The sequence below is a fragment of the Sturnus vulgaris genome, chromosome 3 (genome assembly GCF_052056855.1).
Source record: "Sturnus vulgaris isolate bStuVul1 chromosome 3, bStuVul1.hap1, whole genome shotgun sequence".
In the NCBI taxonomy this organism is placed as follows: Eukaryota; Metazoa; Chordata; class Aves; order Passeriformes; family Sturnidae; genus Sturnus; species Sturnus vulgaris.
In genome coordinates this window covers 44,788,162-44,814,035 of record NC_142245.1, presented here as the reverse complement: position 1 = coordinate 44,814,035, position 25,874 = coordinate 44,788,162, and the positions used below count along the sequence as shown (strand labels likewise).

Below are 25,874 nucleotides of genomic sequence, written 5' to 3'. Positions count from 1 at the left end.
TAAAAATTGACAAAGATTATTAAAAATAATTATAGTTTTAAAAAGTATGCTATAGGACCACAAAGGCTACTATATATTCTGTTTTCCTTTTTATGGTCTGGTCTTAGTTTATCTATACGAAAATACATAATTTGTGATCTTTAGGATCTTATTTATTTACTTATTTTTGTAATTGACAGCATTGATGACAGTATTCTCTGAAGGGTTTTGTTCTTTGGAATCTTCTCTAGGCTATTGTTTGAACTAGATAATTTGCTGACTTTAAGAACATATTGAAGTACATATTTGTTTTGCCTTGATTTTGACAGGAGGTGGAGGAACGGATTATCACCTAAGAGTAACACATGGTATTAACTGTTGAGTGTAGGTACAGACCCTTCTTATTCAGAGGAAAATAAGCATTAAAAAGTCATACAGCATAGTGAACATTTAAAAAGAAATCCCATAGCTTTCCTAGTCTCCTGGGAAGGACAAAGGAAAACGAGGTAACTGTTAGAAGTACTGTTGTACAGTGTCTCAAATGACTTACTTGGATACCAAAAAATGTGTCCTGGGAGAAAAGAAAGGATTGTCGATACTTTAGGAAGATATTAAGGAGGAGGAAAGATACTGAGATAAAGGAAATATCTGTAGCGGAGTAATAGTGATATCAAAGAGGACAAAACATTCAGAGAGGGAATGAATAGTAAAATGGCAGAATTAAATAGAACTCTAAGAGAACATTTTTAGATAAGGCTACAGCAGACATGCTTTTAAAGTCAAATGAACTTAAATGCTGTGTTGGAAACCTGGACTTTTTTCAGACTAGTAGACCTTGGAAAGGACAAAGAAAAGGATATTTATAAAAGAGGAAGAAATGGGCTTGGATGAAGACAATGATGTAGGATGTTTCTTTTCCTTTCATGATGGTTTAGGAGTCTGAACTTGCCAGGACCACACAGATCACTCCTTGATAACAGACTATTTTGAGCAAGGGTTTGGATTCCAGATGGTTCTAGCAGTCAGTGAGCAGAAACCAATTGTTTTGGGTGGAAAACAGAAAGAAGATGGAGTGGGAACTTTGACCAGTGATTAGCAATGCTGCTGGCTTTTGCCATCTCTGTAAGTGCCTACAAATTAAATAAATGGTTGATGACAACCATTGCTATCGATACCATCCTACCTTTGCCTAGCATCATAGTTTACCTTATTGACCTGCTTTTGTTCTGCCTAGCCATGCCTGAATAAGGGTTGTCTCTGGGCACTCTCATTCCAGACCAAAGGGTCTCATGTGCCTAACACGTCTGGTTTGTGCTCCTTGAATGGAGGGTGATATACATATGGATTGAGATGGAAAATATTGCATGAAATGGATTTGGTGAATACATGGTGCCAAGTATAGGGAAAGAGAGAAAAGAGGAAGTGAAGAAACAAACTGGAATAAATATGGATGGGAGGCAAAGAATTCCTGGTCTTATGCACCAAGCACACATGCAGATGTACACTATCTTTGAATGGAAAGAAAACCCATGCTATTTGCTTTTGAAATACAAATATGCATTTAAAAAAATCTTCCCAGTGAAATAGGGACAACTTGGTTAATGGTGCTGTGTGCTGAAATAGCAATTAATGAGACTTTGGCATTGGAGTTTTTTGCTCAAGACTTGGCCTTTTTTTATCATCATGTACATTTATTGAGTTTAGAAGAGCTAGCTGAGCAGATTCTGTAGAATATTATTTAAAATCAGTCACATTATGAATTGCCCTAGGTAAGGATATTTTTCTTAAAGGACCGTACATAATGTTGACATGAATAGCTGAGACCCTTTGTAAGCAATTCAGAATTTGTTGAAAAATATGCAGTCAGTAGAAAGGTTATTTAGGTTATAAAGAAAATAATATTTATTGGATAATGATGTGTATTTTGGGGAAAAATAATCTATGGATTTTACTGTAAGTAGTTGAGTGTGTATGAGGAAGGAGAGAGAATACTGTTCAGGTAGTTTATATGTTAAATGTGTAGTTTCTTTTGTAATCTAATGAGATTTCTAACAGTCAGAAATATAGCAAATGTGATTGTTCCTTTCTAAATTTGGATGTTGAAATAGATCTGTAGTTTCTGTAATGCAAATATGCTTCAAAAAAGAGGGAGATATGCACTGACAGCAAGTAAAACACAGTTCCAGAAATGTGTGGTCTGTATAAATGATATACAGTTTGTTGGCTGACCCGAAACTTTGTGCTAAATCAAAGCCAATAATGAAATTCAGAGGCAGATTTTTTACAATGCCTACACTGCATTACTATGCCTGTGTGTGAACACTTTGGATCAGTTAATTATACCCTCCTATTTCAACGTTTTCATTTACATAAGGAGCAGAACTTGATAAATCAAATATAAAATTCAGTGTCTGATTTATTGGATGGGGTGTTATGTAATCAGAATTTTAAAAGCTAAAGTTAAAACAAAATTGGCCCTATAAAAGCAAACTATTCCACATGAATATGAATTTAAAATTTACATTCCCCATGCTTCCCAAAAGTGGACCACAGTTATGTTTTTCATGGTTCCTAATGGTGCTATTTCTTAGTGTGCTCAGAGATCTATTTAAAGGTAATTTACTGATTATTGAACATTTCAGTAAGTCACCTTAAAGCAAGTCTTCATTTTCAAATTTTTTTGTCTTTTAGCTCTTTATCATGAAGTAGTAAAATTAGGAAGATGTCAGCATGCTTATGGTGGCTTGCAGCTAAAAATCAAGAAAGGTTTATAGACATTTTCTCTAATGTATCTAAGTGTATCTCTAAAGGAATACAACTCTTAATCTGCATTCTTTAACCCCAGTTATGATGATGACTTTGTCTGGAAAATTCATATATACAACAAGGTGTCTTCTTTCTAGAAAAATGAGATCTTGCCTCTCTGACTCAGAATATTTGAAAGATGTGTTTCCACACTGTATTTTTGAAGACAGTTTTTTTTTTTTTTTCTGTTTAAAATGAAAATATAGAGCATATTTTCTCAGTAGGACAACTCCAGAAAGTTCTCAGACGTGCTTTAACTTAGTAAACTAAAGCAAAACTGTAGAGCAATGATAAAGCAATCTTATTGTTTGGGGTGGGTTTGGTTGTTTTTGTGGTTTTTTGTTTGTTGTTTTTTTAATTTGAGAGGGAAGCAGAAGGAGGTGTTCCATAAAGTTGACATAAAGCTTTAACAAAATTAATTTCAATTATAGCCCTCTTAAGTTTTATTGAGAACAAGTTTTTTAGCTTAACAGCAATTTGTTTCTAGATGGATATCAAATGATCACTGAACAGATGGCAGTGACATTTTATTGCTATCAAGTTGTGCCAAATTTGAGTGGACTGATGAAAAATGAAGAACACTATTCTACTAACAACTCCCTCACTCCAGCTACTGTTCTTCTGTTTATATCTGGAATTATGTGAAGAGATTCTATTCATCAGAAAACGAACTGTTACTGTACAAAGCTGTGGAACAGCCAGCCTAGCGGGCGGCTGTCTCAGAGAGGCACTTGTTTGCCCAGGCTGAATTGTTCAGTGCCAGGTGGTCCAAGCCCAATTGCATGTTGCTTGGAAATGCCATGTGGACACAAGTTATCGAGTTATTTAGTAACTGCCAAAATATTTAATGTATATTGCTAATATTATTAAGTCTGTTTTCCAAATTTAAGGTATAAAATTAAGAACAAAATTGATTTTATGTAGTAAGACTGTATGACTCAAGTGTATTATGGCCACCATAGATTTCAGCATATTTTCTTTCTATGTGGAACTCCTGCTCTTTTGTTTCAGAGAGGAAGGATAGAAAAAATGAAACCTCTGTTCTCAAAATACAAGTTTTAAAGAAGTTCTTGATGCACAGTGATGTGAAGTGACATTTTATAGCTCTACAGTGATGTAGAAATATCTGAGAAATTACTTGCTTACATCTGAAACTGCAGATCGTCGGTCAACTTGAAGCTAAAGTTCCAAAAACTGGCCAGTAATATTATCAGTTTATAGTACCTCACAGTTCCTGCTAGTTGATAAAGAATCAAGGTCAAACTAAACCGGTTTCCATAAAAAACAGTCATGACTCACGGTCACGTTTCCTTTTTCTTTAAACTTACTTTACTTTAATCAACCACTTCCTTCATTAATACTAAAAATAATTCAGAACTGTGATATCAGAGCCACTGTACTGCCGAATGACATGACAGAAAACCTATTTCCTTCTTTACTTTCTTGAAAACATAGCTAGCTAGCTTTGTTTCTCTTTTTCCTTTAGAATGTGCTTCTGTTAATGTTGTAAGTGGTTTGCTGTTTGGAGGAGTTTGGTGGTCTCTGGAGGTAATCCCAATGTTGGGGTTTGTAAGGTCATACCATGGAATCCAAGTGAGTGCTTAGGTCTGACATCACTGATGTGAGCATGGCAGGCTTAATCAGTGCTCCTGCCTGAACAGCATTTTTACTGTGAAACACAATTATAATGGAAATATGTAAAACAACTTTCTTGTTCTGGCTAAAAATGTCTTTGTGCATTTCAAAAGCTTTCTTGAGTCGTGTCAGCATCTGAAACCTCCTTCGTGGAATAGTCAGCCTCAGCTGTTTAATAGATGTATTGTTTTATCTTTTCACTGACTGGATGAAAAAGCTTTCTTTTGGGCCTCACTGTACTAGACTTATGAAAAGTGGGATTGCCTCATGAATTTTTGTGTGGCATTCTGACTCTGAAAAGCCAAAGCTTGCAATCTTGTTCTCTCTTTCTGAACAATATCTCCTTTTGCAGTACTAGATTCCTTATTCAACTCCAGTGCAGCTTCTGAACTTGCTTCCAGATTTTTACCTGGGAATGTGAAATACCAGTCAAAATATTAGCACATCTCTACTTTCCTATCAGCTTTTAATTAAAACCCATTTCTTCAGATAGCTAGAGTGCCAACTCCAGTATTCCTATTTTTTTCAGAATAATCAAAAGCAATTGTATGCGCTATGTGGGAACAGCCTTACATACGTGTCCCAAAAGCATCTGTTTTCTGCAGAAAATACCATGCTAGTGCATTGTCAGAAATTTATCTGAGCATATTTTTCAGTTAGAAATCTGTCTCCATTCATGAAGTTTTAAATTTTTAAGATTGATAATTTAGATCATGATGTAATTCAACAAATTCTAATTTTTCAATCATTCCATCTGTAGCAATTTGTTATATATTGCAAGGACAAAGATTCTTACAGTGTGACTTTTTTTAATGAAATGGACATTTCTTAATATTAAGCAAGTTGCTTCTTGTGGGTTTTTTCCTCAGGTTTTCTCTATGCCTGCTCTTGGGCAGACTGCTTTTCAACTGGAATTTCAATTCTGTGCACTGAGCTAGAATTAGAAGAAATAATTTCTGATGTGACTAATTATGGGAAAAGGTAGACTATGTTCCTTTCTTTGTTTTAAAATAATGCGGCGCTCTTCTAAATCACTGACCTGCTTTTTGTTTCTGCCAGTATTTTATAGAACTGTATGAAAGCCAGCATTTGTAGTACTTGCAAATGTTTATTAACAACCTGATGGTAAAAAGTTTGTTTTGAAATGGAGCTTTCTCAACATACAATAGGAATGTGCTCCTTTCTGTATACTCTGCTGCTAGCTGGTTTACAGGTGCTGTATTTCTCTTTTGGTGGTGTTATCCAGATGCACGTACAATCGGTTGTCCTTTTCTTTGTCTTTCAATAATAGGAACAGGCTGCACGAGTCCTGTCTTTATCTTCCTAAGCTTTGCCTCTGACAATGACTTGGTCCACTTGTTGACCAAGTGGGTTATCATAGTGTTTGGCATCCCATACAGTGGACAAAGGAATAGTCCCTGGCTTCTGGATTATGCAATTTAAATGAGAATACATACATTCATGCAGGAAGGGGCAGTTCAACAGTCTTTTGACAATTTGACTTTTGACAATTTCTGAGCCTGTACAGTTCTGTTTCTACTGAGATTTCAGATGTTGTCTAGCTTGCTTGAGAATACCACTTTTTTGTTGCTTTTTTGAGTGGAACTTGCTTCAATGCAGTGTTTCTGTATTAGAACTGAAAATGAGTCATCTTTACCCTTTCAGAATAATTCATGCTTTGTCTAATGTGAACTCCCTTACTGAATCGGTTCTACTGGCTGAGGAAAAGTACATGTCATCCAAACAGATTTTTGCTCCCTTCTTTCTAAGATCTTGAATATATGAAGTATTATGCTAAATTTATTTGTATTTGTCTGCAGACTGCTATTTTTTGTAGGAATCTTGTTTATGACATACCTGTATCATTATGTGTTGAAGACTCTTCATTGTCAAAGATGAAACTAGAACTAGAATTCTGCTTTACTAGTATTTAAGGATAAATAATAATAAATATTATTATTATCAGTTAATAATAATAATTAGCAATGAGAAATTTGATGGATTTCTCCTCCCCCTGGAATAAGAGGTGATCAATTATATATATTTATATAAAATATATGTGTAACTTTTCAGCCGTTTCCTGGAACAATTCTTTGGTCTAAGACTTCCTGTTAAAATATTTCCTTTTTACTTCATGAATTATTTTATGTTGTAGGCTATATCGTATTTAAAATTTCACAATTTCAGTTAAAAATAACTCAATGGAAGAGCACAAATGGAAGATTCTCAGCGTGTTTGTCAGTGGCAATTTTGCTGTGGTTTTAAGCTCTGCTACTTTTCTTGGTTCAACCTGAATAAGACACAACTTCAGTTCCAGTTTTGTAGTTTAGCTCTGCATAAGAGCTGTAAGAATGGGAGGATATCCAGTTCGTTCTGGAAATCAAATTAACCTTAATGCATCTCTGTCAAATCTTGCATTAATGGAACAATAAATAATTGGCATTCATATTCTAAGAAAATGCAGTGCTGAAGCAGTCACAAATTTATCTAAACATGTTTTTCAGTAACAGAAGGTTTAAAATTAATGGCAGTAAGGCTGTGGTCAATAATAGCATTTATAAAACACTGATATTGACTGAGAGATAACCTAGGTTGCTTGATGGAAAAACACAAGCAGTGTTTTTTCACTAAACAAAGCATGAATTGAGATAAAATATGTAGGACCACATATTCAGGAAAAGTAATAGAAGATAAACTAAAGGCAAGCTGCTGGAATTTCATGATAGATATTCTTTGGTATAATGAGTTACACTGAAGTGTTATCTTGTGTAATGGCCTTTTTTGTTTTTTTTTTTTTTCACTGAATGGATGCAGTATATGTAAAAACAATTGAGTTTTGTATTTAGCTCTTGGAAGGTGAGATTTATTAAAATATTTTCTCTGGAAATGTCAGGATGACAGGTGGGGGATCTTGACCATAGGATAAAACAAGTCTAGCAATTTAAAGGGTCTATTTGTTACTATATCTTGCACAATTATTTCTGTGGATGAGATTCACTACAGAGCAGCTCATCTGTATTTCCATTTTTTAAACGAGGGTCTTCCCATCATTCTTTTGCCTCTTTTCTGTGTCTGCATATTAATCAAGTATCTGAACTATGCATATCTGAAGTAATCATTTATACTGTAGTAGTTATAGCTTTAGTTGTAAATTTGATGTACAATAATTTGAACCATTTTTTTCATGAGCTCTGCTCATAATTTGTTCGTTGTATTATTTCCAATCCATTTTCCACAGCTGCAATCTGAATAAGTGGCTCAATTATAGTTTAGTGTTATTCTTTAATATTCACTGAGCCCTATGGAAAACTTTGAAAGAAATATTCTATTTAAAGACAATTATGCTTAAATATCATCGTTTTCTAAAGACATTTGCATGAAAAAAAGGCAAAAACATGAACTAATTTTTCTTTTTCATACTACTATCTGCAGTAATAATTCTCCTGTGTGACGTGATAAACAACTGTCATGTGATATGATATCTCAGTTTAGTGTGATCAGAATTCTCTGACTTGAGCACACACAAATAGCATTGCTTGAAAACCAGACATAGCTGTTGCTTTGCTTCTGAAAATTGCATAGTTCTTTTACGAACTATTAAGAAATCATTAAGGGATAGATGATGTTAACAGATATATTGAAATATGTAAATCTAAGAACACTTGCTAATGTAGTCTGTTTTGAAAAAAACCAAACAAGTTTGAACTTGAATTTAAAAACTTTTTTCTACTATTTTGTCAATTTTCAAAAATTACTTTTTTTTTCCTAATGGTGATCTTAATTTTGTGACAGATCTTGTGACCGATTGTTCAGTGAGTTACCTTTTCTAGAACTTGTAAAAATACAGGCAGCTTAGAAACCACGTTCATTTGTTCCTTGCAGTCTTCTTTTTCACTGCACTTGAAAGCATGTGCAAAATTTTCTTGCAAACTTCAGATTCCCATGAAGTGGCCATTGTGTAGCTGCTGCTCTGCTGTACTGGCCAAGTACATAGGACTGCTACCCCAGTATGTGTTCCTTTGAAGACTGGAAACTAACTGGAGGGAGACACAGAAAATGCTGTGTAGAACCAATTGAATGCAAATGAAATGTCAGATCTTCAGCTTTTGGCATATTGTACTGCCTATACTCCTGTTTTATCAAATTGCACTTCCCATTTTTTGAAGATTAGTAGAGCTTGAGAGTCATGGTGTATAGAATTGTCATCTTGATAAATAGTAGAGATTAATGCTTTCATCCAAATTATGCATTCTTTTTAGGATGATAGCATTACATAATAATAGGAGCAGATTTCCAAAGTCTTGATCAACAAAATGATCACAGAAAGACTTCTTAAATAATTCATTTCCATCTATCAAGGCTGACATGAGGCAGCATTACCAAACAACCTCCTTTTGACAGGATAGTCCAATAGCACAGTTCTTATTCATTGCTTCGCTACTGGCACAGGAACATTTGTGGGCATGTATCCAGGTCCCCAGGAAACTTGGAATCATTCCATGTTAAAGAACTGTAACTGTAGCTAACAAACCAGCTGCTGTATTGAGCTCAGAAGGAAGTCTTTGTAGCTGTGTGGAAGGAACTTAAGTTATTTGCATAACATCCAGCAGTCTTAGTGGGAAGGGTTGGCAGGAGCACAACAGCAGGGTAGGCATCCAGCTTTTCTTTTTTGACCTTATGTGTCACTGATTCCATTCTTCAATGCTAGAGCGAGATGAAAAAGAGAGGGAAGTGAAGAACTTGACCAAAAGAGCTGTACAGGTCTGAAGAGAAGAGTACTCATGATCATATTGACATTGTTCTTTGTGGAAGTAATAGTTTACTAAATTCAATGACAACAAAAATGTCGGTTTACAATAAATAGTATCAACATCAGTGCAATACTTGTGAGTTGGTAAATTCTTACTGTGGAGAGAGAAAATCCCTAACAACAGGTAACATGAGACTATAGTGCTATCCATCAGCATAAGTCAGCTGTCAGCCAGAACATGCTGTTCTACTGAGTTACAGGAATTTACAGAAAGGGTCAGTCACGTTAGAAACAGGCAGATTTTTTTCAGTTAGGCCAATTTCAGATTAGGAAAAAAAATTAACAATATATCTTAAATATATTGCATCACTTCTTCAAATATTACTATTTCCAATAAAATACCAATCTGCATTTCCAAGCAGGCATTTCTTTAGTCTTCTGTCATACCAGCTTTGCACTGTAAAGAAAACAAATTCCCTATTAAAGTACCGTCTTTTGCAATGTACCTCTGTTAAAATACTCAGGCCATACTTCATCAAGTATTTAAGCTACCGCCACCAGAGAAAAAAAAAAGTCTTGCTTTCCTGTGGCCTTCAGGCTCTCTACTGCCTTTCACAAATGTAGAGGTTTGTGAGGTCAAACAATAAATGACTCTGTGGATTTGGATTGGAAGTAAGTGGGGTGGTAGTGTCCATCTATTGCTCTTCCCTTCTGCCTCCCACCACCTTGTCTCCAGTTTTATTTCAACCTTCATTAAGTTCCCAGTCCAGCTCACTACTTTTGCACAAATGCTTATGATAAAAAAAAAAGGGTGAACACAAGAGAAGAAAAGGAATTTTTGCAAGAAAGCTTTTTCTTACCTTATATTTTTCCCCGATTTTTAAGAAATTAATTTTTATTTAAAAATGTATAAACTAATGACTTCTGTGAATGGTTTTTATATAGGAAAGGGCAGGAAGGCTAGAAGATGTAATTCACCATAATTTCAAAGAAAATTGAGTTAACCTTTAATAAGAAGTTAAATAGCTTTCCCAGGATAAATTAAACTTACTATGTTCTCACTCTTCTATATTTGGGCAGAAACAGAAAAGATGATTCTGGAATAGTTTTGTAGTCCTTCAGAGTTTTTATTTAGCAAAGGTTTCTTCCACTTCTATGATTGGATAAAGAACAGTGTAAGAGATTATTAAAAAGCTGTCAGCTGTTCATGTTAATCTACAAAGAACTTTGTTCTCTTTCAACTTTGCAGTATTACTTGTGCTCCAAAAATCTTGAGCATATTGACATGTCTGAGAGCAGTCCTGCAAAGAAGTCTTTGGGTTATGTGTGAAGGAAAAGCTGAACATGACCCAGCCATGGGCACTCCCAGCCCAAAAAGCCAAACGTGTCCTGGGCTGCATCCAAAGCAGCGTGGGCAGCAGGGGAGGGAGGGGATTCTGTCCCTCTGCTCTGCTCTGTGAGACCCCAGCTGGAAAACTGCATCTGGCTCTGGGGTGCCAGCACAGGAAGGATATGGACATGTTGGAGTGAGTCCATGAAGATGATCAGGGGAGTGGAACATCTCCTGTGAGGAAAGGCTGAGAGAGTTGGGGTTGTTCAGCCTGGAGAAGAGAAGGCTCCAAGGAAACCTAATTCTGGCCTTCCAGTATCTACAGGGGGCCTACAAGAGAGCTGGAAAGGGACTTTCTACAGGACATGTAGTGACTGGATGAGGATTAAACTGAAAGAGATTAGATATTAGGAAGACATTTTTCATTATGACGGTAGTGAGGCACATGAGCAGGTTGTCCAGGGAAGCTGTGGATGCCCCATCCCTGGAAGTCTTCAGGGCCAGCTGGGGTGTGGCTATGAGCAACTTGGTCTAGTGGAAGGTGTCCCTGTCCATGCCAGGGGAGTTGGAACTAGATGATATTTAAATTCCCTTGCAACCCAAACCATTTTATGATTCTTTGACCAATATTTTTCTTTTTGTGTGGTATTTTTATAACTTAGTGTTTAAAAATCCTACTTGCCAGTTTTCAAGTGCTATTTCTCTGCATATGTCAGTTGTTTAAATAATCTTTTGGACTTCTGCAAGGAACCCATTTAATTGTCTTGGTTGGCCATCAAGGAATTTGTATGGAGTGAAAGTAAGCTGCAGAGATACATTGTTATTGAAAGCGTCAGCAATTTCTACTGCTGGTCGCATAGAAACCATAGACATCAAGAGAGCATTGAAATCTAACTTGTGTTTGTTACCTCATTACTGCAGAAGTCTTTTAAAATTTGCTATATCAAACACAATTTCTGTTAATTTCTGACAAGCAGAATAAAATAAGGTGTCACATTTTAATTTATATTATTCCCTTGGCCCTCATCTCATCTTTCCTCCGTGTCCTCCAAGGATTTTTTATCATATTAAATATAGGAAAAAACCCACTCATCTTCTAAACTCCTCTTACTACCTCATCTCTTCATTGTAATCAAGGGAGAATTCATATTCCAAGCTAATTTTTTAGTCTCTGGCAAATGCATATTGTCCTTATTTGCAGCATCTTAAAAGATCGTTATGTTGGCATTTTTGTTCAAGGAATAAAATCTGAAGAAGTACACAGCATTCTGTCTTGTCTCCTGTTTTAATCTGCATTTATGCAATGGATTAATGGATGGACTCTGCCTGCACATGCATGAGTCATGGTCACTCTTAAGACTATTGAAGAGTATTTTTATATCCTAACAGTTCCAATTTTGTAATCAAAATGAGGCTTATCAATAGAGCTACTATCTTTTCTTATTTACAGAAGAAAACAGATATGCTCTTTATCACGATAACTGAGTTAACAGTCTGGGTTTCCAAGCAGAGGAATATAATATAACAGAAAGAACTGTAGCTGTTTTGCACAGCTAAATAGTAGTTTGCACTCCAAAGAAGGGAATTTAAGTAAACTTCCCTTTGGGAAGAGAGAAGGGGTAGGAAAAGAAATACATTAATTCACTGAATTAATCATAGTGGAACAATTACTTATCTTTAAAATGTTCTTTTAAATGGGGCAAAACACATTTCTCTGTGTAAGGTCCTATCTGCTCCATAGATTTTACTTACATTTTCTACCAATCTTGCTCCAACACTGTGTTCATTAGCCATTTTCAAGAAAGCTTGGAAAAAAGTGTCTTAGATGTTATGCAAACAAACCCAGTGATTAGACAGAGACTAGACATCTAAGTTGCTGTCAGCATTGCAGGGAATTCAGAGAGAATTGTCTGTGGCTATTCTGTTTGTGCATGTACTGGGCAGCTCATAAGAGATGCAGGTTCAAGCTGCTCACATCCTGTGGAATCACATGCAAAACTGGAATTATTACATTTGCTGGATTTTAAGGAGTCCAAGGATAGAAAATGATACAAAGCAAGTCACTTTAGGTCCATCCAGTTTCATGGGGTGTTATGTATATATAAACAAGAGTGGAAACATACTATTATTGAATATAAACATTTTAACACTTTTTTTTTTTTCCCTTACGAACAGATTTAAGAAATTTGTCTGGATTAATACTGAACTGAATGCATCTGAACTGAAGGAAATGTTTTGAGATTCCTCTCCTGACAGATATTGTACAAAAATGGTACACTGAGGTCCCTGCCTGCACCTGTGGGAAGACTGTAACAATATTTTTATACTGCAGTTTATTGGCCCATAAAAGACGATGTAATAACAAATATAACAGTAAATTTATGCAATAGTAGTGGTTCTCCTCCCACTGACTGGACATGAGTGATCAAAGGTCTTTGCAAGAAGATAAGCACAAGGTTAGCAGAACTTCCTCCAAATTCAGGGAGTCTTCGAGAAGCATGCAATCTGACGATTATTTCGCTAGAAAACTTAAAGCCTTGAATGGTAGCATGGGTCCTCCCGTTTCTTCAAATGCCTCTAGCAAAGCTGAAAATAATCAAACAAATGGTACACCAGCCGTGCCTAAAATGGGTGTTCGAGCAAGGGTATCTGAATGGCCTCCTAAAAAGGATTGCTCTAAGGATCTGAGTAAAGCTGCTTGGGAAAACAGACCTCCAGCCAGTTATGAAGGTGTTGGCTCAGTACTTCCAAATGGACAAAATGACCAAAGTGATGAACAGCAGGAAGAGCTAGAATTGGAATTTACAGAGGGAAAATATTCAATTGGAGATCTTTTTGTTCATTCGCCTCAAAGGGGGCTTCATCCCATAAGGCAAAGAAGCAACAGTGATGTGACAATAAGTGATATTGATGCTGAAGATGTGTTAGACCAAAATGCTGTTAACCCAAATACTGGAGCAGCTCTTCACAGAGAATATGGCAGTACTTCTTCAATTGATAGACAAGGCTTGTCTGGAGAAAATCTTTTTGCAATGCTGAGAGGATACAGAGTGGAAAATTTTGAACATAAAACCCTTGCTCCTTTTGGATTTTCTGAGTTTTTCCACTGTGATCCTACGGTTTCTCCGAGTCTACATGCTGCTGCACAGATTTCCAGGGGAGAATTTGTCAGGATTTCTGGGTTGGATTATATGGATAGTGCCCTACTTCTTGGTCGAGAAAGGGAGAAATCTTTCAAGAGGAGACTTAAATCAGAAGCAGTAGAAACATCTCTGTTTAGAAAATTGCGAACAGTTAAAAGTGAGCATGAAACTTTTAAGTTTTCATCAGACCTGGATGATAGACTTGACAGAAATGTTCGTTCTTGGAACTGTCAGAAGTGTTTTGCACATTATGATGTTCAGAGTGTTTTGTTTAACATAAATGAAGCAATGGCTACCAGAGTAAATGTAGGAAAAAGAAAAAATATCACCACTGGGGCTTCAGCTGCGTCACAAACTCAGATGCCAGCAGGCCAGACTGGAAACTGTGAATCTCCTTTGGGAAGCAAAGAGGACCTCAATTCAAAAGAGAATTTAGATGCTGATGAGGGCGATGGGAAAAGCAATGACTTAGTATTGAGTTGCCCTTACTTCAGGAATGAAACTGGTGGGGAAGGAGATAGACGGATTGCACTTTCTAGGGCAAATTCAGCATCTTTTTCTTCAGGTGAAAGTTGTTCTTTTGAGTCCTCTCTGAGTTCCCATTGCACAAATGCTGGTGTTTCAGTACTGGAAGTACCAAGAGAAAATCAGTCCATTCACAGAGAGAAAGTGAAGCGTTACATCATAGAACACATTGATCTTGGAGCATATTATTACCGCAAGTTCTTCTATGGAAAAGGTAAATTTTTCTAATGCAACTGTTCTGACGTATCCATGCATTAGATTTAAGTTGTTTAGTAAAGATTATTTTTTGTTTTCCATCTTTTCTGTAGAGAGACCTAGGTATTCCAGAGAATCCTGAAAGTCGTTATTGAAATTAAGCCTGCTATTTTTGCTCTTTCAGGGCAAAGCAGTGGGTTATGTATGGTAATGCAGCATCTGTGTGAGTTCATTAAATGATATAATGAAGGGTCATATAACATGGCATGTAAGCTAACTTCTCCAACCCAAACTTTCTTGATCAGGAGAAGGAAAATATGTCATTTATATGCAGTAAATGCTTCAGAAATACTGATACTCAGAGTGGAAATAATTATTTCCTAAAGGGTGACTCCAAAAGAGAAGGTTTTATTATTGAGGCTTCTGACTCTCTTCTAGATTCAACTGTCTTCAAGTGTGTCTTGAGACCTTTCACACTGTATGCACATGTACATACTCCTTAAATAGAGAGCTTTTGATGTGATTTAGTTTTTCAGCTTACAGAAGGCTGTCTTATGCCTTTCTCCTACCCTTATATCCCTTTCTTTTAGGATGTGAACACTCTGCAAACGTGCCAGGATACTCTTGTCAGCAGAGTAATTACCTTGGCTTTAATCATTATTCAGATAAACCGTTTCCACTCTGTGATCTACTTTGATAGTCTGCATTCAGTACTGGCTTGTGCAATGTAGATTAAATCCCTGGTTTTGTGGGAGAACCCCCAAAACCCGTCTCTGTCCTGTCTGTGTTAAGAATTACAGCTAGATCTTCTTGCTTTTATTAAAAGAAAAGGAAAAGTCTGCTTCTGTTTTTAAAAAAACCGTTACAGCCCGATTCTTCTTGTTCTTCTTGAAATCATACTTCCTCTGCTTTCTAACTATATTTGAACATCAGGAAATAAGCACGGTACTGTTATTCCTTCCTCCTGTAACCCTTTAAAAGGATGCAAAAGAGGAGCCAGTACAGTGCTAGTCACAATACAATAGACACTGAGAACATATTAGCTGTAAAAAAACTATTTAAAAGGCAAGGAAGAAAAGAATCTGAATCTGCATAGAAGAGGAAGGCCCACGGCTAAGCAAGAAATGGGCAGTAAATTCAAAGGTTCAAAATGGATTTCAAACTAGACGGGTTGTAAATGGTATAAAAAGTGTTGAGGGAGTCAGAGTGCAAGAGAATGAAGGGAAACTTTTAACAAAAGGGTGGCACATTTTTTGAGGGGCAGAGAAGAAAAGATTGGCATTCACAGAAATGAAAGGAAGACTATCAGTAGACAAAGGTGGTGGCAGGATGGGCAGGGTGAAGGAGGAGACAAGAATTAAGCCAGATGAAAGAGGGCTTGTTTGTGAAGTGCTTCAATCTTGGATGAGTTACAAGTGCTGAAATGCAGAACACTTCTGTAAAGAAAAATCTTGTCAGAGAAATTAGAAAAAGAAAATCCACATGCATACTCGAAGCCCCATTAAATACTATAGTATAAACAAACCTAATAACCTTCCTGGAATATGGCTGTGAATGTAATTAGTTTTTATCAACTTCTGTTCTGAAATAATATCAGATTTTCTCAGTGTTTTATCCCCCATAGTATAACACTAGGAAACTTGAATTGTTACCAATCGTTCTCTAGGTAGAGTTCTTCAAAAGTAAATATGGTGTGATTCATTAAATATCTGGTAGTGAATTGTTGCCTTCTCACCTTTACAATGATATGTAAGCCATGGCCTGTTGGGCATTATCTTTTTATAGAGCTGTAACAGAAGCTACATGAGAGAAATCTGCATTGAATGGCTTTTACGATGCAGCACGTCAGGGCAAACAAGCTGATGAAACTAAAATCATGGTTTTTAGTACCTGCTTTCTTAAGAGATCAAGCACACAAGGAATCACTACATTAATTCCAATTGAATACAGTTCTCACCTAAGCAAAACTTATTGTGAACAGAGGAAATAATCCAGACGTTTTGCTTTGGGCACCAAGAGCTCTTGCTGCTGGCCTGAATTTCCATATTGAAAAGAAAATTTGACATTTGTGTTTATACTGGGTCTGCGTGATGCTCTTCCATGACAGTGAGCTCTCCTAGCTGATTTTTAGATTTAGTTGTTCAGCTTAATTTTACCAAAATCACTGTGGAAGGATGAAATAAAACTTTAGTGAACAATAGTTACTTGTACATACAATCACTGATTTCTGTTGCCTTTAAGAATATATATATGAAAAGGAAATAGCTTTCTGAACATTTGATTTTGTTCAGTTTTAAAATTGGCACTTGTCAGCATACCAGTTTTATTTCTGTTTTAAGATGCATGGAAGAAATACCCTGGCATGTGTAGCACTAATTATTCCATTCCCTTTCAAGAAATATGAGATTTGGGATTCAGTGTTTTCTGAAATGAGTTGTAGTTTTATACTGCATATTTATAAGCTTTGTAACTATTGTTAAAATCAAATCCAGTGCAACTGACATAAAATATGTTATGTTTATTGAATGTATCTTCTCAGTTTCCAGTTGGGAATTATAAAAGCTATATTATATTATTTTATCTCATTGTTTTGATTATCATTGATTTGTCAATTTCCCCTTGTGCAATTATCCTTGTAATTCTTCAAGACTTGTTTATTATTGCCATGCTTTGTATTTGTGGGATGCTTGCAGCCATTTAATGTTACTGTGTCTATCTGCTGATATGGGATTGAAAAAATGTCCTAAAAGAAATGTACAGGCATAGCAAGCTATATGTATTAACTCAGTTTTGTACAATTAAGACTTTTGTGTTAGAAGAAAAATTGACAACTATTCCTCAAAATGAAAAAGTAAAATATGACAAATATTTTAGCATCTCTCTAGATCTCAACTAGAAAATAGCACTTACTTTCTTCTTTTCTCCCCAGCTGGTTCTTTTAAACCAACATAAACACATTTAAATGAGCTTTATGAGTTTGTACTTTTTGAAATTAAAAAAAAAATGCATTGAATTAAAAATGTTTTCCCCAAACCCCAGAATATCAGTAGCTGTGCTATTCAATTTACTTCAGCTTCCTTACTTTTCTTTTCTGAAACTGGTTTATCTAATTTATTTTTAATGCATATAAATAGTGTGTTTGGGTTTGTGTCTTTCAAGTTGTACAAGAAATGAGTAGGTATCTGCACACATTGGCATTTTTCTGCTCAGTAATTCTGCAGCCAAGAAGTCTAGTAACTCTTTAATACCCTTTTCTGGATTTACATCAAAATGGAAAGCTCTAGATTTCTAACTGAGGAGTTTACCTTATGTCAAAACCTGAATTATGCAGCTGTGGGGAGCTTTTATGTTATTGCAAGTGTTTGACCTCTGAACTTCTCTCTCTCCTTCTCTGTGAAGTCCTGCTCCATTTGATACAATTGTCTATTTAGACTCAAAGTTTTAATTTAACACTGGGAAGTCCATAAAGTACATTATTTATCCATGCAGGTAGAATTCTCAGACTGGAAAGTAATGTAGTTGGAGAGCATGAGCAGATAATTTAATGCCTGTGCCTCTGATACCAGGTGTTCCTTCCAGAAAAAGTTGCAATGTGCCAATGCTCATTTTCCTTCCACTAGGAGATGGATTGGAACCATCTACACACTTCATAGATAGATTTTTTGAAAGACTACTGGAAACCTAATTTAAGCTTGGTTTGAGAAATAAGACTGTCTTTTATGTAGCAATGATTTCATTCTTTTGTATTAATTCTGAGAATATGGATAATTTCTTAGTGAAAGACATTTTGCAAAAACCTTCTTTTCACATTTCCATAAATATATTACTTGAAGTATCAAATAGCTCAAAAATGCTAGAAAAAAAAATTTTTAACCTAGACAATCTTTAAAGATAAATTAGTCAATTGTTATTTAAAATATGGGATTACAGCATAAATTGGCTTGGAAGACATTTCTGCAGGCCATCCAGTCTAATTCCCTCTTTAAAGTTCCCTTTAGATGTAGGTTCCAAATAGGTTGCTCAAAACCTGTTTCCCTTTAGCTGTCCCTTTAGATTTTTACAGTAGCTAAGGATGGAGATTTCACAATCTCTCTTGGAAACCTGCTTGTGTTGGATTCCCTCCACTCAGAGGCTGCATCTTGTGATGGTTACATCTTGTTCTTTCACTTGGTACCTTCGAGAAGAGTCTGTTTCTCTTTTCTCTACAACCTCCCATCAGCTCGTGGCATCCAACAGTTACTTCCCCCATTAATCTGCTCTTCTCCACCTGCACAAGCCCGTTTCCTTTAGCCTTTCCTTATCTGTTATGTTCTCCAGCCCACTAATTTTCTTCATAGTCATCTTCTGGCCTTGTCCCATTCTGTCTAAAAACTGGACACCGCTTCTCATGTGGCCTCAAAAGTGCCAAACAGAAAGGCATAATGTTCTCCTGAGCTGCTGCTCTTGCCCAGAGTGTGGTTGCCCTCCATCTCTGCTGGGAGCTCCTGCTGGCTGCTGGGCAGCCTGTGCCCATGGGATCCCCAGTCCTTTTTCACAGAAAGGCTCCTGAGGTTGTTGGGCTCCAGCCTTTTGTATGAGATTGTTGTGTTCTATGTGCATTTCTGTTTTGGTCTTCATAAGGCTTTTCCAGTCCATTTTCTTGGATTGTCAAAATGAGAGTTTGTTTTAAAAGTGTCAGGTTGAAAACTTTAAGTGGTTTAGGAGTTGCTTCACATGCAGCTCAGCAGTAGCTGCCTCCAGGGAAAGGGGAGAGTGGGAAGTGAAGCACAGACACCGCACAGCTGTAGGACTCTACCTGTGCAGCTCTGCCCTCGGCTGTTTTTGTAAAACAGTGCAAAGTTTATACATTTCAGTATCAGCCCTGTGCACATATTCCTCATTTGTTAAAAGCCTGCTATCGTCTGTTGCACCCATCTGCAGTCGTAACCTCCAATACATGACCTATTCTTTTAGAGCTTGGTCATGGACAACAACTTGTTGAGGATGCACTCCATTCCATCATTTAGATAATGTTAAACCCTATTAAACACCTCCACTAAGGTTATAAATTCTGATAAACATTTTAGTAACTGGCCACTAATTGTAATTTTTATTACTGATCACAGTCCTTTAAGGTCAATTCTCCAGCTAGTTTCCATCTACCTTGTAATTTGCATGTCCAAACCATGTCTTTTCAGTTTAGCTACACAGATTACTATGGGAGACTGTGTGAAAAGCATTGCTAAAGTACAAATGGGTGACATTCATTGCTCCTTCCTCATCCATAAAGCCAGTCACATCACTGCAGAAAACAACTGGGTTGGTCATGCACGATTTGCATTTTTTAAATCTATGCAGGCTGTTTCCAAGTATCTTTTTGTCCTTCATGTGCCTGGAAATGTCTTCCAGGAGAATTTGCTCCTTAATCTCCCTGGGAACTAAGATTTAGTGTGACTGTTCTATGGCTTTCCAGACCCTCTTGCCCCTTTTTTAAAGGTGACTGTAACTACTCAAAGGGGGTAAGGGGGAGCCTCAACACAGGTCCTCTTTGGTCACATGGATTTGAGTGTGCCTAGTCTCCTTAAATGGTCTCCAATGTGATCTTTCTCTTCAGCTGATAGTCTCCCAGACTGGACCAGTTGCCTCAAGGATGAATTTAACTATTCATCAAACACTGAAGAGTTACTAGACTCAGTTTTCCTTTGTTGAGACTGGGTTGCTGCTTTGAATGTGAAGTTATAAATAAGAATAAGTCTTACTTGTTTGGAGACTCTTAGCTTTTATTCAAGATTATATGCAGATAAGTTTCTCTAAACTAGTTTCCAACAACATGAAGTAAAAAGATTAATTTTGTAGTAAAAAAGTGGGAAAAAAATTCCATAGTAGCAGCAGTTGCAGTAATTTATGTAATATGAGTGACCATTTTGCTCATCAAAAATAGCATTTTTGATTTATGTACTTACTGTACAGTTCAGAAGATCACCAGCTGGTGTATGCACAGACCTCATAGTTCGATTAAAAATAATCTGGTTTTCTTGCTGCAGAATTTATTTTTTTTAGATTCGATGAAAATTTTCTAGGAGATTTATACTGTACTCTTATCTCTTCATTCATTCCTGTGCAAAAGAGCATCAGAACTACTTTGGAATAGATGAAAATCTTGGACCTGTAGCAGTCAGCATCCGGAGGGAAAAAGTTGAAGATGCTAAGGAGAAAGAAGGATCTCAGTTCAACTATCGTATAGTTTTCAGGACAAGTGAGGTAATGTTCATTCCATAACTCTGCAAAGCAATGGAAAAGTTGACTTCGGGCTTAGGATACCAGCTGTTTGTCTGGGGGTACATTGCTAACTTTGGGAGTAAATCTCTTAATGGGAAAGGATTTCCCATTGTTTCCTGTACCATTCGTAAATCTAGTTGCTCCTGAACAAAGTTTTCCTTTTCTGTACCGCATAAAATTTTTGTCTTGTTGAGTGAGCACCCAAAAGGAGGTGAGCTGGCTGAAGAGAACTGCAAGGTGCAAGCAAGGGAACAGATGTTAACACAGTTAAAGATAAGTGTGGATCAGGCTGCTTGGTGTTATGTTTCTAATGATAGAAATGAAAGAATAAGAAATGAAGGGATAAAGGGAGCTGTAAAATATGAAAATGTCTAGTATAATGACTTATTTTTATTTTTTCATTGTATTTCAAAATACTTTCTTAGAAGCTTTTTTGTGACATGTATCTATGTACTTCTACATGGATGATTTGCAGAAGGAGTATTAATATATTCATAAAATAACGGTCTTATTTGAAAGAAAAAATTGCTTGTGGTTGTTGTGTGTGAAGTCTCAACTTCTGTTTCAAGCAATTTAATATCTCTTGCTGAATAACTTCTTTATCACAGCAACAACCTTAGATTTGTATGAAAACACACGATGTTATTGCAGCAAACAACTGTAAATTTTTGGAATCCTTAGGACTATTGATTTTTATTTTGACTAGGATATAGAGAAGTGTTAGCTAGACCTGCTGATATCACTGGGCTGTTTTGCTTTTGCAAACAAATGTAAAACCAGATACAGATATCATTTTTGTTTTCAGTCTAGGGTTTTTTTATAGCCAAAAATTGAGTGTCCAAGTATGTATGTGTAGAGAGGTGATCCAGGTGACCCAGTTTTAAGAAATTACTCTCTTTTTGTCAAATCCAATGAAAGTAAAGCAGCATGGATTAAATAATAGGTGAATGGGTTAAGTAAAGTTGTGATTGGCTACGGCTTATCTCATATGTCCAGCCTCACATTTGACTACTATGTTTGCTAGGGTAGTATGGCAAAATAAACTATTTTTAGTTTACTGGTCTTTAATACTTTCCCCACCCTCAAAAAAGGAATGTTCTTAGTAATTGCGATAAATTGTTGACATGCTTCATTCATTTCTTTAAGCAAAAAATGTGTTTGTCACTTAGACAGTGAAAGCTTGTCTGCTCTTTGAAAGTTATTTAGTAATTTTTTTACTAGTTAAAAACATAAATTAAAATGAGAATGTTCTCCTTTCCATTTCTTTTTTCCATGCTTCTGCTAAAACCTGAAGTTTTTATCTCTAGGGTTTAGAGTATTAGAGATAAATATATTTTGTGTGTTTTACCTGTGCTACAGCTTACTACACTTAGAGGAGCAATTTTAGAAGATGCAATACCATCCACTGCTCGTCATGGCACGGCAAGAGGTCTGCCTCTCAAAGAGGTGCTGGAGTATGTAATACCAGAGCTGAGCATCCAGTGCCTGAGACAGGCTTCCAACTCACCCAAAGTACCCGAGCAGCTGCTTAAACTGGATGAACAAGGGGTATGTAGCACATGGCCTTCTTTGTAAAGACTATTCCTTAGATGAATAAATGAAAAATATGATTAAATATTTTGCAGACAGTTCTAATTAACATGGATCTGTAGTGTAAACCATTCAGTTTCTTGGTTTTAGAGAAACTTGTTTATTTTCACTGAACAAAATGAGGTGTGCTTTTCTAAGCAAATTCTTCTTAGAATACATTTCACCCGAAGGAAAAAAATACCTGTCTATGGAGATTGTCTTTCAGTGGCTGAGTGAGAGAAAAATTATTAAGTTTTAGCATCAGTAAGAAGGGATTTTCACAATCTGTATTTGCACTTTAATGTGTACAAATCTTGAATGCAAATGAAAATACATCTAACACTTTATTAGTATTGTGTCTAGGTAAGGAGGCAAAAGCATGTTGTGTCTTAAGTCTCTGCATCTAAAATTTATGGTTATTTTTTACAATTCCATTTTATGATACGCTTGCTGTATTCCTATTAGAATAGAATACTTCTCTATTCATAGAACTGAAATTGTGACTGAGTCTAATGAATTAACTGCATGGCAATAAAATATTCGAATGGCTTAAATTTTGTCAGAAAATGGTGAGGTTTATTAGGTTCAATAAAAGTGAATAAAAGTGAATCTGCATTCAAAGCTAATAGTTAAATTTGTGGTTTATGGTAAATATTTTGTGAAGGACACCTTATGAAGGTTTTTAAATCATGGTTTTAAAAGAATGTCCATTTAAATTGAAGATTTTACTTTCTAGGTGAAAGTCAGTATCTGGCTGTTGAAATCCAATCCAATTGAACCAGTTGATTATGATGGTGATATAGCTAATTTTGTATTGCTAACTCAGTTTCAAATATAGTGATTGCATCTAATGTCAGTGGTGTCTACCAGAATTCCTGTGTCTTTCCTTGTGGCTGTAACAATTGCTCAAAACAGAGCACATGTAGCCAGAGGACCAGGATTGGCTCTTTTTTTGGATGGATTGTTAAGCTATCTTTTATATATTAATTTTAGTACTTTTGTTCACATTGGTGTTTGAGGGTAGTGTTAATTTGCTGAATGTTGTTGTTTTCTTCTGTTTTTGTCAGTTTTTCTGGTAAAACAATAGAGGGAAATCAGAGGCACTGAATTCTGAATCCAAGAATTCCTGATGTGCTCTTGCTCTCTGCTGCTTGAACTTCAGAATGAATTTAGGTTAATCTAGTACATAATATTAACTCTCAGAGGGGCAGTATGTTCAAGGCAATATTGAGTATGACTGTGTTTGATCTGATCTGAATATTTCCCAAACTCACTAACAGTCTTTCCCAAAAATTGGAAATAGAGATTGTCCATTGAACTGACCAAAGTGATTCTTTAATCATCTCCTCAATTTGAGAAACAGCAGTGTACAGCACTTCCTTTTATTTTGTGTGATCAGTTCTGAAATTCAGTCCTATTATTAAATGGGCTGTCACCTGACAAAATGTAATATTAATATATCTTGCATACCACTTATTACAAGGTAATTAATTGAACACAGACAGAAAGCTGTGCAAAGAAGTGGCATGAGATCCATTTTTGGTTTTAATCCTCTTAGGTACTTAATGCTTTCAGTTTATTAATCAAGTAAATACAAAAAGAGTTATGCTTGGCAACTGAAGGTGATGACTTGTGGACACACCATGAATTTAAAAATATGAATTATGATCTAGAAGATTAGTACTGTCACCAGAATGATATGAATTTTGTCTAACGGAGTATTAAATGTTTGCATAGCTCCATAGCCAACTGAAGACTGCTTTGATGTTTTGATTTCGTTCTCTACCTGTTTAATAATTTTTCTTTGAAATCTAATATGGATTATGGAGGAAACAAGTGGCTAAATTTTGTCTCTTAAAATGACAGTAGAAACTAGATGTAAATTGGATGGTTGACTTAATTTGAATACATAAAGAAATTGCCTTTTCCCAATCAATTCTTCCGTATGATGTTCATCATTAAATTCAGCCGTAAATTTGCAAGGGAAGTCAACATTTTATCTGCTACTGTTATTTTTTTAGGCTTTATCCAAACTCCCCCTAGTTTCCCTTTCAAATTTCTGCTAATGGTTGTTTATTGTATATGCTTTTTGGCTCCCCTCACATCACTCTAGGGATGCTCACTTCTCTCTAAGATAAAGGATGAAGTTTAAAAAAGACCAAAGAAATTAAGCTTGGTTGCAGTGATATTTAGTGGCTGCTGTGTGTCTAATCTCTTGATGTTCCTTGACAGAAAAGAATCTAAAATCTTCACATGATGAAAGCCAACTAGTTGTTGTTACATGATAAATAATAATAAATAATCTGTGCAAAAATTTGACAAGATGCCAAGATTCAGTAGTGATTCTGACAAAAGCACAATCATTTTGAGTCAGGAAGGACTGCTATGCACCTTCAGTACATATCACATACCCAAGTAGCTAAATGAGTTTAGAAGCTTTTTTGTGGTGTCATGTTACTAAGTTGTTCTCAGTGTAAAATATAACTAAATGTAGAATTTCTGAATTGGAAATAATGAAATCAGAACCATATCTGCAATTACTTTCTTTAAAAGATTTGAATAAGCATGTGGTACCATTTCAAAATTGGCAAACTTTCTCAGTTTTAAATATTCTGATAGTTCTTCGTGCCAGTTAAATGACATGACATAAAAAGATCCTACTGAAGCTCATTGAGTTATTTATCTTTTAGGCACTGACATTCGAAATGTACCTTGTCTCTGCTTCTGCACAGCCACCATGATCTTGGCTGTGAGCTCTTTTACTCAGGTCTTCTAATTTTGTAGTTGTGAATAGTTCGAGCACAGGGGCAGGAGGTTCAGATTACTGCAAATAAGCTTGCAGCTTGTTTAGCAATGGTGGTTTTTTATAGTACTGACTTAGTTCAAAATTGTATAGAATTCACAGTGCTTGTCTGTCCATGAAGTCAAATCACAGGATTGGTTCATGTCTTGAGCTGATGAGTCTCAGATCCTCATTTTCAATATCTCTTAGCTCGATGTTTAAATTGTGAGATGTTAGATTGTTCTTTAGGATAGGTATATACTTCACTTCTGTTTGTAATATTATTGATATTCATGAGCAAATGCAGGAATGACTGGCGTCCTCAAAATGAAAAACTCTAACTAGATTGAATATTTTGCCCAGGTGCCTCTTTACTCTTAGTTCTTGTCCCTATTTTTGGTGCTCAGTTTAGCATTTAACTTCTCTACTTGTCAGTTCTGGTGTGAAGTCAAGGAAATCAAATCAATCCTGTGTGGTTTAAGTTAAACTATTTGACACAGTGCTGGTATAGAGGAGACAGTGTGGTCACCATCATTTAAAGTGTCTGCTGGGATGCATCAAGTAACAACACTGTTTCCTGTAATCTAATGTTTCTGTGACCAGTTATCTTGCAGTTTCCTCCATTAATTGTTCATGCAAGCTTTCTGCTGGATAAAATAGTCACCAGAATGCAATCTGGAACCATTTGTTAAATACCTAACCCTCTTTAAAATGGGGGTCAAGGAAGCACTCCGGATGGGGATAGCACTTAATGCCAGTCAAAAGGAAATGACAGGAGCAAACCAGTATCTTCACCCTGCCTCGCTCCAGATTTCATTGGTCTGACTCGGGCAGCTCCTACAGTGCATCCATAACCCAGAATCTACCTTTTATCTCAGATGGTCACCCATCCCATTCCACGTC

General features: G+C 36.1%; 1 protein-coding gene across 3 annotated transcripts in view; it reads left to right on the top strand.

The window, feature by feature from the left end:
* SIPA1L2 (signal induced proliferation associated 1 like 2) overlaps positions 1-25,874 on the top strand; it is a 123,561-nt gene that overhangs the window by 37,791 nt on the left and 59,896 nt on the right. For all 3 annotated transcript variants that reach the window (XM_088161503.1, XM_014875061.2, XM_088161502.1), the window contains exons 3-5: positions 12,675-14,381; positions 20,469-20,602; positions 21,980-22,168. In XM_088161503.1, the coding sequence (XP_088017629.1) occupies positions 12,917-14,381; positions 20,469-20,602; positions 21,980-22,168 (1,788 nt within the window). In that variant the 5' untranslated portion in view covers positions 12,675-12,916. The remainder of the gene's footprint in view (positions 1-12,674; positions 14,382-20,468; positions 20,603-21,979; positions 22,169-25,874) is intronic.